We start from the raw sequence: 15,576 nt of genomic DNA, 5'->3' as shown, positions 1-15,576 counted from the left end.
AATGTTGTTGTTAAAAAAAAGATAAAGAAAAATGGAAAGACAAAAGATTAATAAATTTGGCGAATTAAGCAAAGATGAAGAGAAAGAAAGAGTTAATAAAAATGAACAAAATAAAATAAAATATTTATTTATTTATTTATTTTGTTCTTTTTTATTAACTCTTTCAAAACTCAAACTCAAAAGAAAGCATAGGAAATAAATATGGTGTAGTAAACAAAGTGAAAAACAAGTTTATAAAATAAATAAATAAATATTATTCGATTAATATTATTATTATTATTATTATTATTATTAATTACTATTATTGTTTATTAAAAATACCAATAATAACAACAACAATTTAAAAATAATATTAATATACATTTTATTATTATTAATAATAATAATAATAATTATTATTATTATTATTAATTATTAATATTAATGATTAATAATAATAATAATAATAATACTATTATTATTATTATTATTATTATTATTTATTCATTTTCTTTTCGACTTAGTTCCTTTATTAATCTGGGGTCGCCACAGCTGAATGAACTGCTAATTTATCCAGCACGTTTTTATGCAGCGCATGCCCTTCCAGCCACAACCCATCTGGGAAACATCCACACACACACACACACACTCATCTGTATGTCTTTGGACTGTGGGGGAAACCGGAGCACCCGGAGGAAACCCACGCGAACACAGAGAGAACATGCAAACTCCACATAGAAACGCCAACTGAGCCAAGGCTCGAACCAGCGACCTTCTTGCTGGGAGGTGACAGCACTACCTACTGCGTCACTGGGTCGCCGCCATTATTATTTATTATTATTGTTATTATTAAAAAAATTAAATGTAAATTGCCCAATAAAATGACAAACATTCCAACAATGTTCAGAATTTTTTATTTCCAGAATGATGATTTTTAATCTTTTATTTCTTAGTGTGGGGATGTCTGGAAACAATTTTTGGAAATGATGACTTATGTTTGTTTTTGATGTAGTGATATTGTTCCCATTTTAGAAAAAGATGTGCTTCTGTTCTGACTCAAGTCTTTCATTCCTTTTTTGCATTTTTTGTGACTACATTTAAATGAGAACCACTGACTTTTATAGATAACGCTAATGGACTAAACCAAATCCAAGCAATTCAAGATCACTTTCAGAACATCATTACATCATAAACCAATTTAAACCTTAACTTAGCAAACTTAGTCATCTTCCACTCATGCACACTAACCCAAAACTCGAGTTTGATCTGCAGCACACTCAGCAGCTATGTCTGTCTGACCTCTTAAACAACTATGAAAAGGAGAACACATGGACACAGACACGCAATCAGACACCGTGAGACTTAAGGAAAAGTGAACAGTCCTGCAGGGTCTTATTGTGGCGGATGCAGACGCAGCATTAGTCGCCCCCCCCCCCCCCCCCCCCCCCCTCCCCTCTCAGAGGAATGCAGGAATGCAGAACGCCACTCTCTCTGACCATCACTTCCAGGAAGGGGACTGTTTCCCATGGGCTGGGTTTGTCCAAGGAGTCCGTTCTCCTTGAAGCCCACCTCACATCATGACCAGAGTGAACAAGGGTCTCCAAAACAACAACTTAAAACTAGTTAAACCAAAACTTTAATTCAGATATTATTTACTCACCCACAGGAAGGAATGAGGAAGATGACATTGGAGATAACTTGCAACTGAGAAATATAAGCGCACAGCTAAATAATGAACAGGTGTGCCACATCAATAAGAAACCGAAAAACACTGTTACTCCATTCCAATTCACATACCATACGTCCTAAATAGTATTCGCAAACAGAATTAGTATATGGCAAATCATAATACGTTGAGTATACCAAAATTATCTGGATGCATGGTCTACTATTTCTGGTATAAATAGAATAAATAGTAGTTAACAGAAATAATATATAATAGTATAAGTAGGTGACGTAGTCCTTCAAAGTTCGTGCAGGCCAAAACAAGCATTATCAGTTTAAATGTTCAAGTCTACAAAGGAATGATCTTGTCACCTAGCAACCGCTGCAGTTAATAAGCAATTACGTTCTTAATAATAAAAATGATTTTAAATCTTCTGAAGGCAAATCAAAGTTCCCAAACTGTAAAAATACAATTCATGAAAAATGTAAATGGTCGTTAAAATCCAGCAAAGGTTCATTCTGAAAACGTAGCTCTATATACTTTTCTGGAGCTCTTAAATTATGTAGCCAGAAGTACGTTTGGCTCTATTTCGTCTTTTAAATGAATGCTACAGGGCGGTATGATGCCCTTCCTTTTTTCGCTCACAGCTGACTGACTGCTTACCTCCGTATATACCTTTCCCACTGTTACCAGTTTGTCCAGTTAGCTCGCAATGTATGTTGGTGGACTTGAGATGCAGAGAGGAGATGACCACAACGACGGGGTTCGAGTCTGGTGAAAGCGTAGGCAAAAACAGAATCCGAAAAATAAAATAAACAAGTAAATAACAGGGAGAAAATGTGGTAAAATCTGAAAATGTGGTGAAATGATGGGGCTTTTCTTTTTCTGGATGGCTTTTTAAAATTGTTGGTTGAGTTTAGGAAAGTGGGTGGGTGGGTCAATCTGTGCTTTTGAAAATACTATTGGCTGGGTTTAGGGAAGGAGGACGGTGGGTCAGTCAATCGGTCAGTCAGTCAGTCAAACAGTCAGTTGACAGTGGCCTCTGATGGAGTTACGCAAGAACAACAGGCGCAAATGACACTCATGAGAGAAATGTAAGATTTAATAAAGCATACACAGCGGCCTCTGGTGGATTTGCGAAAACAAAAACTGCAAAAAAAAAAAACGTAGCTCTTGGGATGTATTTAGCGGACTCTAGAAATGTATATAAAAGTCCGTTTTCAGAATGAGTCTGGGTTGTTAAAATCACATCTTAGGAAGAAATGTCAAAATCTCATAGTCTGTCTGATTTTACATTTGTGTAAGCTAGAGATAGATATCCTGAAGTAACTGAAACCTAGTTTTTGCATTTAAAAATTTCTGTTATCCGAATTTTTTTTTTAAATGGCCCTGCCATCATTGGTGCACAATAAATCTTGGGTTGTTCAAGGCCACAAATGATCCATCAGATGTATCCTTCATTATCTGGGAAAAAAAAGGACAAAATTGAATGCTGCATTTGGAGCCTTCAAATTGAGATATGCTTCGTCAAGCCACGCACTCTTAGAGTATGTACGTTAAATCAAGCCAGGCTTATTTTAAAACACAATATACATTTCTGGAGACCGCCAAATCAACCCAGGAGCTTCGTTTTTTGCAGTTTTTGTTTTCGCGAATTTACCAGATGTCGCTGTGTTTTCTTTTTGAGATCTCAAATGACTCTCACAACTGCCTTCACACCTGCTCTTCTTGCGTAAATCCACCACAGGCTGCTGTCGACTGACACTGACTGACCAATCGACTGACCCAACCTCCTCCTTCCCTAAATCCAACCAATAGTGTTTTGAAAAGCACAGATTGACCCGTAACTTAAACCCACTTCCAAAAACCCAACGGACAGTTTTAAAAAGCAATCCAGAACAAGAAAAGTCCTAGCCTAATTTTTACCATGTTTTCAAATTTTATCACATTGTCACCCTGTCATTTACTTTTTATTTGTTATTTTATGTTATTTTATTTTTTTGGCTTTGCTCTCTTGAATCATTTTTCATCAGACTTGAACCCTGTCGTTGTGGTGAACTCCTCTCTGCATCTCAAGTCCACCGACGAACAAAGCGATCTACTGGACAAACTGGTAACTGCGGGAAAGCCGTTCACACAGAGGTAAGTGTGGAAAGAAATGGTGTTCATCCCGTATGTAGCATTCATTTTAAAGATGAAATGCAGCCATACGTCCTTCTGGCTACATAGTTCATGATCTCCAGAAATGTATATAGAGCTAAGTTTTCAGAATGAGCCTATGTTGCTTAAAATGATGCACAGTTAAAAAGACACAGCGAAACACTGTAATACAAATAGAGTTTGATTACATAATCTAGATTCCATGTTCTACTTAGTACTGTATTGACATCACTCGTAAGTTCATAGGTCCTATTTCGTGTCACATTTTAATGAATCTTGATTTCTCTCAACTGACATTGTTTTTCTTGGGAGAGTTGGAGAAAACTGCCAAGATGTTGCACAGAGTCACAGATTATAGTAGATCAGAATACAAGGTCAGACTTTTCGGGAAATAATACTTACACTTTTTTATTTATTTCCCGTAGCCCCATTGTGTATCCCTAGTACACTTAGGAATAGTATGGAATTATTTTGTTGTCAGAAAAAGAAGGGTATGCACCCTTAAAACATTACCAGGATAAGTAAACGATGACTGAAGTTTTATTTTTTGGGTGAACTGCCCCTTTAATTACGTTCCTTCCGTCTCACTAACTGTCTGGAGGATTGTGAAGTAATACTCTTCCCAGACATTAACGCTGCTATTACGCTCTCTTACAAATAGCTTCACTGTCTCAAAGGTTAATTACAAATCGCTGCAATTTTCAGCTTTCGGAAATGTGCTTTCAACAATAAAAAGCGCAGTTGTAATCAGAAAGCGGCAGCTGTTTGAAGCTATCTGTGGGGAATGAGAAACGTTTGATATAAACTCAATTGCCTGATACGCAGCTTCATTCGTTTATTTCTAGTCTACTGCGTTTCACTGCTCGTGCATGAAGGTGCGTATGTGTGTGTGTGTGTGTGTGTGTGTGTGTGTGTGTGTGTGTGTGTGTGTGTGTGTGTGTGTGTGTGTATGCAAGGCCTTGTGTATCCAAGATTTTGCTCTCTGCCCTTGAAAATGAACGAGTTGGTGTGAGAAACTGAGTCTCTGGGTCCCAGGTGTCTGGATAAGGCAATAAGCGGAGGTCTCGGGGAAAAGTTGAGATAAGACCACCACAGCTAGAGCTGACAGGCCATCAGTAACTGCCATCTAATGTAATCTCATTACCAGTCTCGCCACCATCCGATTCCTGTCTAATTTCATCTGATTAGTCTTCATGCCACTCTTTACTGTCAAATATAGATTTTCAAAGATACATTGAGGTGTGCTATAGAGTGATGTGGTGTTTGGAAATAATATAATAATATTATAAAAAGGCACTCTTTTCTCTAAGATTAAATACAGAACCTATTTTCATCGTTTTAAAAATCAAGAAAAATGTATTGGTCATTATTACACAAAATTTAACCTTTCTAAAAATAGCAGGAAGAAAATATTTTTGAAGTACAGTATATTTCTGTTTTGTTAGGTTTAACTAAACTTTCTAAATCCAAAATGCTTTAAACTTGAATCTAAAGCCAAATTAGATCACTTCCTTCATTTAAGGCGACAGTCCACTATTACAGATAACTGGGTAAGAGCTGAAAATATCACAAAATAGGCAGAAATTTCTACTTTTCTGGAACATGATGGTTTAATAAACCATCTAGCGAAATCCCCTCAAAAAAACGGCCATTTACAATTGTTCATGATATTTATTTTGTATCACATTTAATACCTCAGGAGTCACATCAATTGCTCAATAATAAGTTGCTCACATCAATGTTCATTTTAATTTTAAAAAACTTGACAATAGAGAACATTTCAGAACATTTCAGGCAGTTTTCATCTGTTACCTGATATACTGTTGTATAGAATATCAAATCATAGACTACAGGTTTTTGAACAGAGTATCAATCAGGGGGACGTTTCCAAAACAACGACATAACTCCCGGCTGAACTATTATAGTGCGATGCATTGTTTGGGAAATGAGTAATGTAGTGACGAGTGTTTCCCAAATCCCATAGTTTCTCAGTCGCAGATCCATCGTTTGAACCACGTTAGTTATAACGTAAAACGTCCATCATGACGCTCTAAACTGAGCGGATTAACTACTAAGTTTTTGTACAAATAACTTTTGTGCAAATTATATTGTTTTACACGCACACGCATTTAAAAAAAATCCAATATTTGTTTTAGTAAAAACATGCACTCGTTTACCATTATTTATTGAAATATATGTAAACAACACATAGGACCAATATATGTTTTCTTTACAAATATTATTCAGAATATTCCAATTAAAATCAATAAGCTACACATATTCTAATCTTATATATAAATCATTTAATTGTTAATGTTTTTAGGCCTAATTTATAGTAGGCTAGGCTATTTATTAAGAAATGAAAAAAATCTACTTTAATAATAATAATTATTATTATTATTTTTACAATTTATTTTTTTATTATGGGCGACGTGGTGACGCAGTGGGTAGCACATTTGCTTCACAGCAAGAAGGTTGCTGGTTCGATCCTTGGCTTGGTCAGTTTTCTGTGCGGAGTTTCTCAGCATTTCTGTGTGGAGTTTGCACATTCTCCCGGTATTCGTGTGGGCTTCCTCTGGGTGTCCTGGTTTTCCCCACAAGTCCTAAGACATGCTGTACAGGTGAATTGGGTATGCTAAAATTGACCATAGTGTATGAGTGTGTGTGTGTGAATGAGTGTGTATGGATGTTTCCCAGTGATGGTTGCGACTGGAAGGGCATACACTGCATAAAAACATGTGCGGTATAAGCTGGCGGTTCATTTCGCTGTGGCGACCCCAGATTAATAAAGGGACTAAGTCGAAAAGAAAATGAATTATTATTATTTTTATTATTATTATTATTAGTAGTAGTAGTAGTATTAATACTAAGGACAAGTATTTTTATATAAGCATAATCTACACGTTTATTTAAGTTTGAGTTTAGCAAATCTCTCCAAGTCTCTCTCTGCTCTCCAAGTTTTCAGTTAAATATGCATTAAAATGGAGCAAAAAATTTAATAATTAAAATTATATATATAATTAAAATAATCATTCTAATGTTTTAATAATATAATATAATAACAATAATAATATAACGTAAAACAGCTGTTTTCTATGTTAAGATAAGTCATGTTTCAATTTATTCCTGGGATGACAGCTAAACTCCCAGCTTCATTAGTCCAGTCATCAGTGTCCCATTATCATTCATTTTAAATGTGTTTACTGGTACTGTAGATCAATGATGCATCATAAATATTCATTTATTTTAAAGAAAAAAAAATCCTGCTGACCCTAAACATTTGAACTGTGATACCTATACATATTAATAAGGAAATGATGCACCACCTTAAATGAACAAAAACAAATGAACTTCTTATGAATTGAATCTCATACAAATGTATCATTTCTAGTTTGTATTCTCTCACATTCTCGTAACTTTGTTTCATATTCTGACAAAAAAAGACGGCTGACATGCTGAAACAAATGATGGCTGAGCAAAACCACATCAGCAAATAACTCATAATGAAAATAGCTGGAGATGAAGGGGGAGAGGTCAGAGTTCACTTATGAGGTCTGAAATGCAGTCTCTGGTTTCTCTCAACTCTAAGGTCTGCAGCCCTTTCCTTTCAATACAATGCAAAGTCAACCTAAATCTCAGATTTACAGCAGTCATTATAGCATTTGAGTAAAAGAAAAATGACTTTGCTAATAAATATTTATGCTTAATGTATATTTGCGCTTTCAAATTACATTGCCTCTTTTCTGACAACTGATGTTGAAAAGTTGAATAAAGTGACTTTTCTTGACATTTTACTGACATATTAGTCAACGTATTGTCATGGTTGGTCATTTAAATTATGGTTTAATATGCTTTTTCTGTTATTGTACAAATTTATTTCCAAGTTATTATTTAATGTACATAAAAGTCACTTTTCAAAAGCCGAAATTAACTTAAAAGTCCTGTGAATCAAAGCTAGACAACTGTTAACTAAAAGACATTTTATTATGGCAGTGTAAGATACACACCGATAACACTGTCCACCAGCTTTCAGTTTATTGATTTCAGATCCAGATTTTGGTCATTTATCTGGCAGCACTATCCAAAGCCACTCAAAGAAATGGGCAATTTCGTGAACAACCTGTGATTATGTGTTTTGAACTTCAAGGGAACAAAGTAATAGCTCATGGATCGCCCATATTGAAGAGTTCGGACCTCCAACCTTGTTATCAACCCTAAGTTTAAAACCATTTCACCCTATAACTTAAGAGAAAGCAGACACTGATGAGGCTCCAGTGAGAACAGAGAGCAATGCATGAAAGATTTTAAAGATCAGCCCTCAATCTCAATGCTCAGAACATGAAGGAGCATCTTTAAAGCACAGATTATGAAAGCGTTTTATGCTTCAAAGCCATCAGACAGCAGCTTCAAGAAATACATGGACAGTCATGTCAGTGGTCTGCAGTGCAGTGGTGCTTATAGAGTTCAGGCGGGTCAGATGAAATTATTAACTCCACTGACCCGCAGATAAACATCACATTGATCTGTGTGAGCTACTGGAGAGAGGCGATAGGACACTACACCAAAGTCTTCACTAATATTGGCACCCTTGTTAAATTTGAGAAAATGTCGACTGTGAAAAACTGTCTTTATTGTGTACCTTTTTATCTTTAGCTCAAAATATAAACAACTGAAGATGCTTGAGTTTGTTGTTGGTTGACAGCAGAAGCTTTTTTTCTTCAAACTCTTTCAAACTATTTGTGGTGATACTACTGACGTCAAAGTACAGTTCTAGAGTTTTCTTACCCCAAAACTATTCTTGGAAATTTTTTTGGTCTCACAAACCCTTCTCCTAAGAATTTGTTGGGACAAGATAAGACCCGTCTTCTTTCAGCTGATTTTCACTTTAAAGTGACTAGAATTGTTAAGTTAATGCCCTGATTGTGTTTCTTTCTATATTCTTACAGTCATTTCTTGTTTTGTTAAGCTCAACAACTTTTTTTGTCACCAATCACTAGTCTTAAACCCAGGATACACCAAGTTGACGTCAAAGAACTAGTTGTGATGAAAACAAACTGTGTTGTTGGCTGCGTCTGATCCCATGTGGACCAAAAAGCTGTGTGTGAACAAGTTTTGCTGATGTGTTCCAGTACCTCATATTTGCATGTAAAACAGGAGGTCATAATAACTGAAAATTCAACCAAGGGTGCGTTTCTGAAAAGCATTATCAGCCAACTAAGGTTTCAAGTTCCATCATTACAAACATAATTTGTTCAGTTGTTGTTTCCCAAATCTATTTGCAAACTGTGAATAGATTTCACAAACATTCGCAAACGGCATCACAAACTTTTCCAACTACACCTCCAGAGCTTTAGTTAGAATCATAGTTTCTGGCTGTGTTCTATTCCCAGTTATCCCCCCTATATCCTATTCATTTAGAACGTCCCAACTTTCTTCAAAAGACTTATTTGAAACATACTGCCCATGTAAGACTTAGATGCAAATGGATCGAACAAATTTATTATTACAATTTTTCTTGGAAATCAAAAGGAACAGCAATCCTTATACATAAAGGAGTCCTTTTTTAAACATAATCTCACTATTGCAGATAAAGAAGGGAGATACGTTATTGTTGTTATATTTTCTGTGCCATTAACACTAGTCAATGCTTATGGACCAAACTGTGACAACAATGAGTTTTTTCAGAAAGTGTTCAGTTTAAGCAATCTTGATATTGACAATTTTGCTCCCTTTGTAGTATACTTTGAAATCATTTATGCCATTTCGAATAAAGTTGTGGCTCATGACAAACGCTATAGGTGACCTATGGAAGGCGGAATCATTGTACGTCTCCAAAGCTTGTGAAAACAAAAATATATAGGTTATGTTATTGGTTTTAATTTATAGTAGCCTATGCTATTTATTATATATATATATATATATATATATATATATATATATTTATTTATAAATGTATAGGTAGTGTATTGGTACATATACATTTCTTAATAAATAACTTGTGGCTGAACGAAGCATCTTCAGCCATTAGTTATGTCATTGTTTGGGAAACGCACCCTAGGTTACAAAAAAGTACAATTTCAATGCACAGTTATTTTGATTTTGAATATATTTGACGCAGTTTTGAGGGGTTTTGCTAATATTTTGCATAAATGATCAAAGTACTGACCAATATAAATTTTTACCAGGGCCTGAGACAATTGTTGTCCCAGAAACACCATAATTATATATAAACACTAAAAATTATGTTTATTGACAGTATTTTAATATATATATTGAAAAGAAAAAAAGAAAAAAGAAAAAAATCTGCATTTTATGAACGTTGAGATCAAGGTTGCAAAAGTAGGAATCACTGGTCCCTTTAACAAAGATTGTTTAATTCTTCATTTTTTAAGCAACTAGTTGACAAAAACAGTAGTGTTTTAAAATGTACAAATCTTTTAGACAGTTATTAGGCAGAAGAAATGTAGCAAATCTTTAGGCTTTACTTTTTTAGTTTTATTGATTGTATTTAATAAGCAATAAAATCATTGTGGGTCGGTTTGCAATAGCTATACTCTACTATTAGAGAATAGTAGGGCCCCAAAATGTTTCTGCTTAGCGCCCCTGAATGTAAAGGGCCGGCCCTGGGTCTCAGAACAACATCCACTAGGTAAAATTAGGATGTCATGTAAGGAAACATTATAACAGAGACAAACATATTTTTGGAGACACTGTGATGTCTGGGTTTCAAGGATTGTGGTATTGTTGTATACTTAGGACAGTCCCAGGGTCAGGTCATCTGACCTCTAGTCCCAACCAGCCACTGGGGGAACATCTATTCCCCCAGCTGAAGTACAGTGCAGTGTGGGGTCACCGACCTCTGTGAATACTGCTGAAATACAACACCCATTTATCAAGGGGTCTGGAATGCAGCGGCTGCGAAATTAGAGGGGGACAGTGTGTGATGGGGTAGAGCCAAATATTCCCCAAATACCAGGCATTTAACAGCCGAGTAAATAATTTTGCGTGAGAGAAAGAGAAGTGCTGGATGACAGGGTGACTCTTGTTCTCAGATGATGACATCGTCGAGCATTGGGTCAGAGGTCATCAAGTGCCCTGTGGTGTGTCTGTTGTCGACTTGGTGACAGCATATTAGACACTTATAGATATATTCTAAATGAGTGTTTCTGTCTGTTCCATCAGTAAGATCAGTCACTCCTTTGTCACATTTTTAGATGCATTACAAAATAAAATGTATTGTGACTTTTTTAACAATTAGAAATTATAATGTTAATGTTCAATGTTAACAATGTTTTTTGTAAACTTTACAAAAACATGCTATTGATATGTATTTTTTGTCCCTGACACAAAAATAAACATATATTTTTAATTAATGGTTGTAAATATATTTCAAATATGTATTTTAGGGCTGTACAATACAAAAAAAATTACATATTGCAATATTTTTTATTTTGCAACATATTTTACGAAATGACCACAATTTTTCTAGATGAGTTGAATAAATGTTTCTAAAAAATCTTTGATTTTAGATTGATTGAGAAGATTCTGTAGGGGAGTGCATACATTATAACTCAAGTTTATTTGTATACCACTTGAGCAAAATAAGTCTTGTGTAATAAGCGTACTATTTATATTATTGATAGTTGTATAATAAACATTATATAGATAGTGCCTTTTTTAAAAATATTTATCAATTCTGAGAGACAACGCTTTGGCAGGCGTTAGCCTGTCACTGAACAGAGCAAAGACGGTTGACACTTCGCCACATTTTGGCGAAAGAGACTACATAATAAGCCCTTAGAAGAGAAAAACAGCTTAATTTCTAAGTACAGCTGATCAAATCATCATTAAACTGTGTACTTTGTGTTGGTCACTCTTTGTATAATCCTGAGTTACTTTTTTGTTTATTCATCTGTTTGTTTCTAATGAGTCACATGTTTTCGTTACTGCAGACTAGTTCGGAAAAAAACAGGGAAAGAAGAAATGCCCTCATGTGTTAGGTTTTTTTTTTATGGCAAACACAACAGTAATCTTTGGCTTATTTGGGGTTACTTCTTGTGATCTCCCAATTGCAACAGAGAAATACTGGGAAATTTCTATAGACTGATATCATTTTATGCCAGCTCTAAAGCTCTAAAGTGTCGTTGGTAAAGTAGCAATGGTTTCTGCTGTTCTAACGTCAGCTGCAGATGTGAAGGAATGGCCGAAAAAAGTAGTTCCTCTTACAAAAGGGATTTTAGACTCTCTGGGCTCTATTTTGACGGTCCATGCGCAAGGCACAAAATGCAGTGCGCAAACGCTTTCAGGGCGTGTCAGAATCCACTTTTCCTAATTTAAGGACGGAAAAATCCGCTTTGCGTCGTTGCACATGGTCTAAAAGGGTTGAGTTTATTTTCTTAATGAATTATAGGTGTGTTTTGAGAATAAACCAATCAGAGTCTCATCTCCCATTACCTTTTAGAGTCAGTTGCGTCACGCCATAAGCACGTTTGCTATTTACATGACATTAAGTAAGTGTAAATGGAAAAACTGAGCATTTCACTAGCAAGAAAACAGTTAAACAGAGCATCTGCAGCGCGAGAATGAGAGAAAAATTATCTACTTTCACTTTCGCTCTCATGGATAGGGAAACCTTGTATGCAAAGGCATCAATTAGCCTATAAATAATTAATTTAGTTTGTTAAGCGCAAAGATTTGTTTCAAAACTATTTCTAAATTCAGTTCTAATTTCGAGCAAACGAATAAATGAACAATAATAACGAAGTGTGCTAAAAAACCTGAGTTATATCCTAATACACATGCTGTGCCCAATATGGTCTAAAACCTGACAGATGGACAAATCTAAGCTTGTTTTTAATAAAACAAATATAAATATGCATATAATAAATAATACTGCTAATAATAATAACATTATACAAAAGTAAATTAAATGAACTGAAAAAGCCTCCAGAGATGAAAAAAGTATGAAGGCAGTGTTTTTTAAATTCATGTAGGCTAGAAAATAATATGCTTTGTCATATTTTAATCCTTTATGTTTATATCCTATTTTTATCCTTAATATTGCCATCTTTTTCATATGTGAAGATATTTGTGTATTGCTCTACATCTTGTGTGTATTAAATAGTGTGTAAGCCAGGCGCACTCTGTGCCAGACTAAAGGACTAAAGAACAGACTATTATAGTTTCTCAAAATAGCAACGCGCCAAAACACGCCTGCTATTTTAGACCAGAACGCCTACATGAGTGCAAATGCATTTGCGATTTAAACAGCATGGCGCAACACCTCAAAACGACTCTTGCGCCGAGCTAGTAGCAAGTAGCAAATAGCAATTGCGTTGTGCCTTGCGCCACATTGCGTCCTCTGTGTTTGATTTTCTTACACATGATTATCTCGTCGAACTGTTGTATAAATGCAATATCACACTTAGCAGTGCAATATGGCTATATATCATCACTGGTGGGACACTAAGGCACAACACAATCCTCCCACCAGTGCTGATATACAGCCATAATGCACTGCCAGTTGTGTGATATTGCTTATATATAGAAGGTACATAAAGTATTCAGACCCCCTTTATTGTTCCACGATTTTTATATTGCAGCCGTCTTCTAAAATTATTATTATTTTTTTTTTCTTCATTAATGTACACACCACCCCATATTGACAAAAAAGCACAGATTTGTTGGCGTTTTTGAAGATTTAATAAAAAAGAAAAACTAAAATATGACATGGTCTTATAGTCGTATATATACAGGTGTGTGGCTTTCCCAATCAAGTCCAATCAGTATAATCATATAATCACACCACTTCAAAGATGATGAGAAGAAATGGACAGCACCTTAAATACATGAGTGTCACAGAAAAGGGTCTGAATACTTAGGACCATGTGATATTTCAGTTTAACTTTTTTAATAAATCTGTGGAAATGTCAACGATTCTATGTTTTTCTGTTAACATGGGGTGCTGTGTGTACATTCATGAGGAAAGAAATGAACGTAACATTTTTAGCAGATGGCTGCAATATAACATATAGTGAAACATTTAAGGGGGTCTAAATACTTTCTATATACACCTGTTTTACATATATTTAAAGGCATTTGATAAAAGTTATGTATTTATTTAAGCATATATTTATTTCAATAGTGCCCCCAGGGTGCACATATCTACTGTTGTAAATTACTCTAAATTGTGTATTGGTATGTTCGAGTATACTGTAGATATAATGGCCTTTAATGAGCAGATGAATATCTGTGCTGCACTGTGTGCCATTAACGCCTCTTAGAGATCATCTCAGAGCCGCATCACTTCCTGACCGGCTCCTGCTCTAATGCTAGAAATGAAGACCTGACCAGCAGCTAATAACTCATTAGAGACCCACTGAGCTGCTGCAAGACAAACGCAGAGAGGAAAACAAACATGCCATTCAGCTTGGTGCCAAACGCATGCATGCACACATAAACACACACTCTGCAGTCCAATTTAGCACAGTTATGCCTCCATTTGACCTTGAGAGGCATCTGTGCTTCATTCTAAAAATACAGAGCCAAATAAATATATTTCATACTGCTTTCGTGCCGTGTTTAGACATGAGATCAGACTGTGATGAGCAGAGATCATGCAGACACGATAGCTGGGTGGGTTGTTAATGAAAGTTATGGGTGAGGTGCCAATATTTTGCAATAACCATCCAACAGGAGGCGCCACTTCAGACTTCATGATCACTCCTTACCAGTGGGTCTGAATGAAGGAGGTGATGATCTAGAAGAGCTGCAGATCCTGCAGACGAGGGATTCAGAGGTCTAGATCCTATCTATTAAAGAGCAGCGAGAGAGAGAGAGAGAGAGAGCAGTTACTGAACTCATCTGGAGAGCAAGAATACTGGGTTGGGGAAGTGTGAAGGGTGAAATGGTGATCTGTTCTTTTTTGGTACATACATATAAAGACACACAAATAACTCAAAACCCTGTTTAATCTCATTACAGATAGTGTTTTATAAATTAATAATATAATATAATATAATATAATATAATATAATATAATATAATATAATATAATATAATATAATATAATATAATATAATCATTCATTCATTTTCTTTTCGACTTAGTCCCTTTATTAATCTGGGGTTGCCACAGCGGAATGAACCGCCAACTTATCTAGCATATGTTTTACGCAGCTAATGCCCTTCCAGCCACAACCCATATCTGAGAAATATCCATACACACTCAGTTACACTCGTACACTATGGACAGCTTAGCCTACCCAATTCACCTGTACCGCGTGTCTTTGGACTGTGAGGGAAACCGGAGCACCTGGAGGAAACCCACATGAACGCAGGGAGAACATGCAAACTCCACACAGAAATGCCAACTGGCTCATTCGGGACTCTAAACAGCAACTTCCTTGCTGTAGTAATATAATATAATGGGCAACACAGTGGCTCAGTGGTTAGCACTGTCGCTTCACAGCAAGAAGGTCTATGGTTCGAATCCCGGCTGAGCCCGTTGCCATTTCTGTGTGGAGTTTGCATGTTCTCCCCATGTTTGCCTGGGTGCTCAGGTCTACCCCACAGTGCAAAGACATGCGGTACAGGTGAATTGGATGATCTAAATTGGCCATAGTCTATGAGTGTGTGTAAATGTGAAAGTGTATGGGTGTTTCCTTTTATTGGGTTGTGGGTGGAAAAGCATCCACTGCAAACATATGCTGGAATAGTTTGCGGTTCATTTCGCTGTGGTGACCCCTGATAAATAAGGGACTAAGCAGCATA

The 15,576-nt window shown here is 35.8% G+C and overlaps 1 protein-coding gene across 3 annotated transcripts in view; it reads right to left on the bottom strand.

Annotated features, from left to right (window-relative positions):
- The window catches only part of bcar1 (BCAR1 scaffold protein, Cas family member), a 184,564-nt gene that overhangs the window by 96,501 nt on the left and 72,487 nt on the right, over positions 1–15,576 (bottom strand). For 2 of the 3 annotated variants that reach the window (XM_021467686.3, XM_005159138.6), the window contains one exon: positions 14,536–14,616. The exons of the other annotated variant lie outside the window; for it this stretch is intronic. In XM_021467686.3, the coding sequence (XP_021323361.1) occupies positions 14,536–14,616 (81 nt within the window). The remainder of the gene's footprint in view (positions 1–14,535; positions 14,617–15,576) is intronic. 3 annotated transcript variants of the gene reach the window in all.

The sequence above is a fragment of the Danio rerio genome, chromosome 18 (assembly GCF_049306965.1).
Source record: "Danio rerio strain Tuebingen ecotype United States chromosome 18, GRCz12tu, whole genome shotgun sequence".
NCBI classification, from domain to species: Eukaryota; Metazoa; Chordata; class Actinopteri; order Cypriniformes; family Danionidae; genus Danio; species Danio rerio.
The sequence above is the reverse complement of the archived record's forward strand: the minus strand, read 5'-3'. Positions and strand labels throughout refer to the sequence as shown.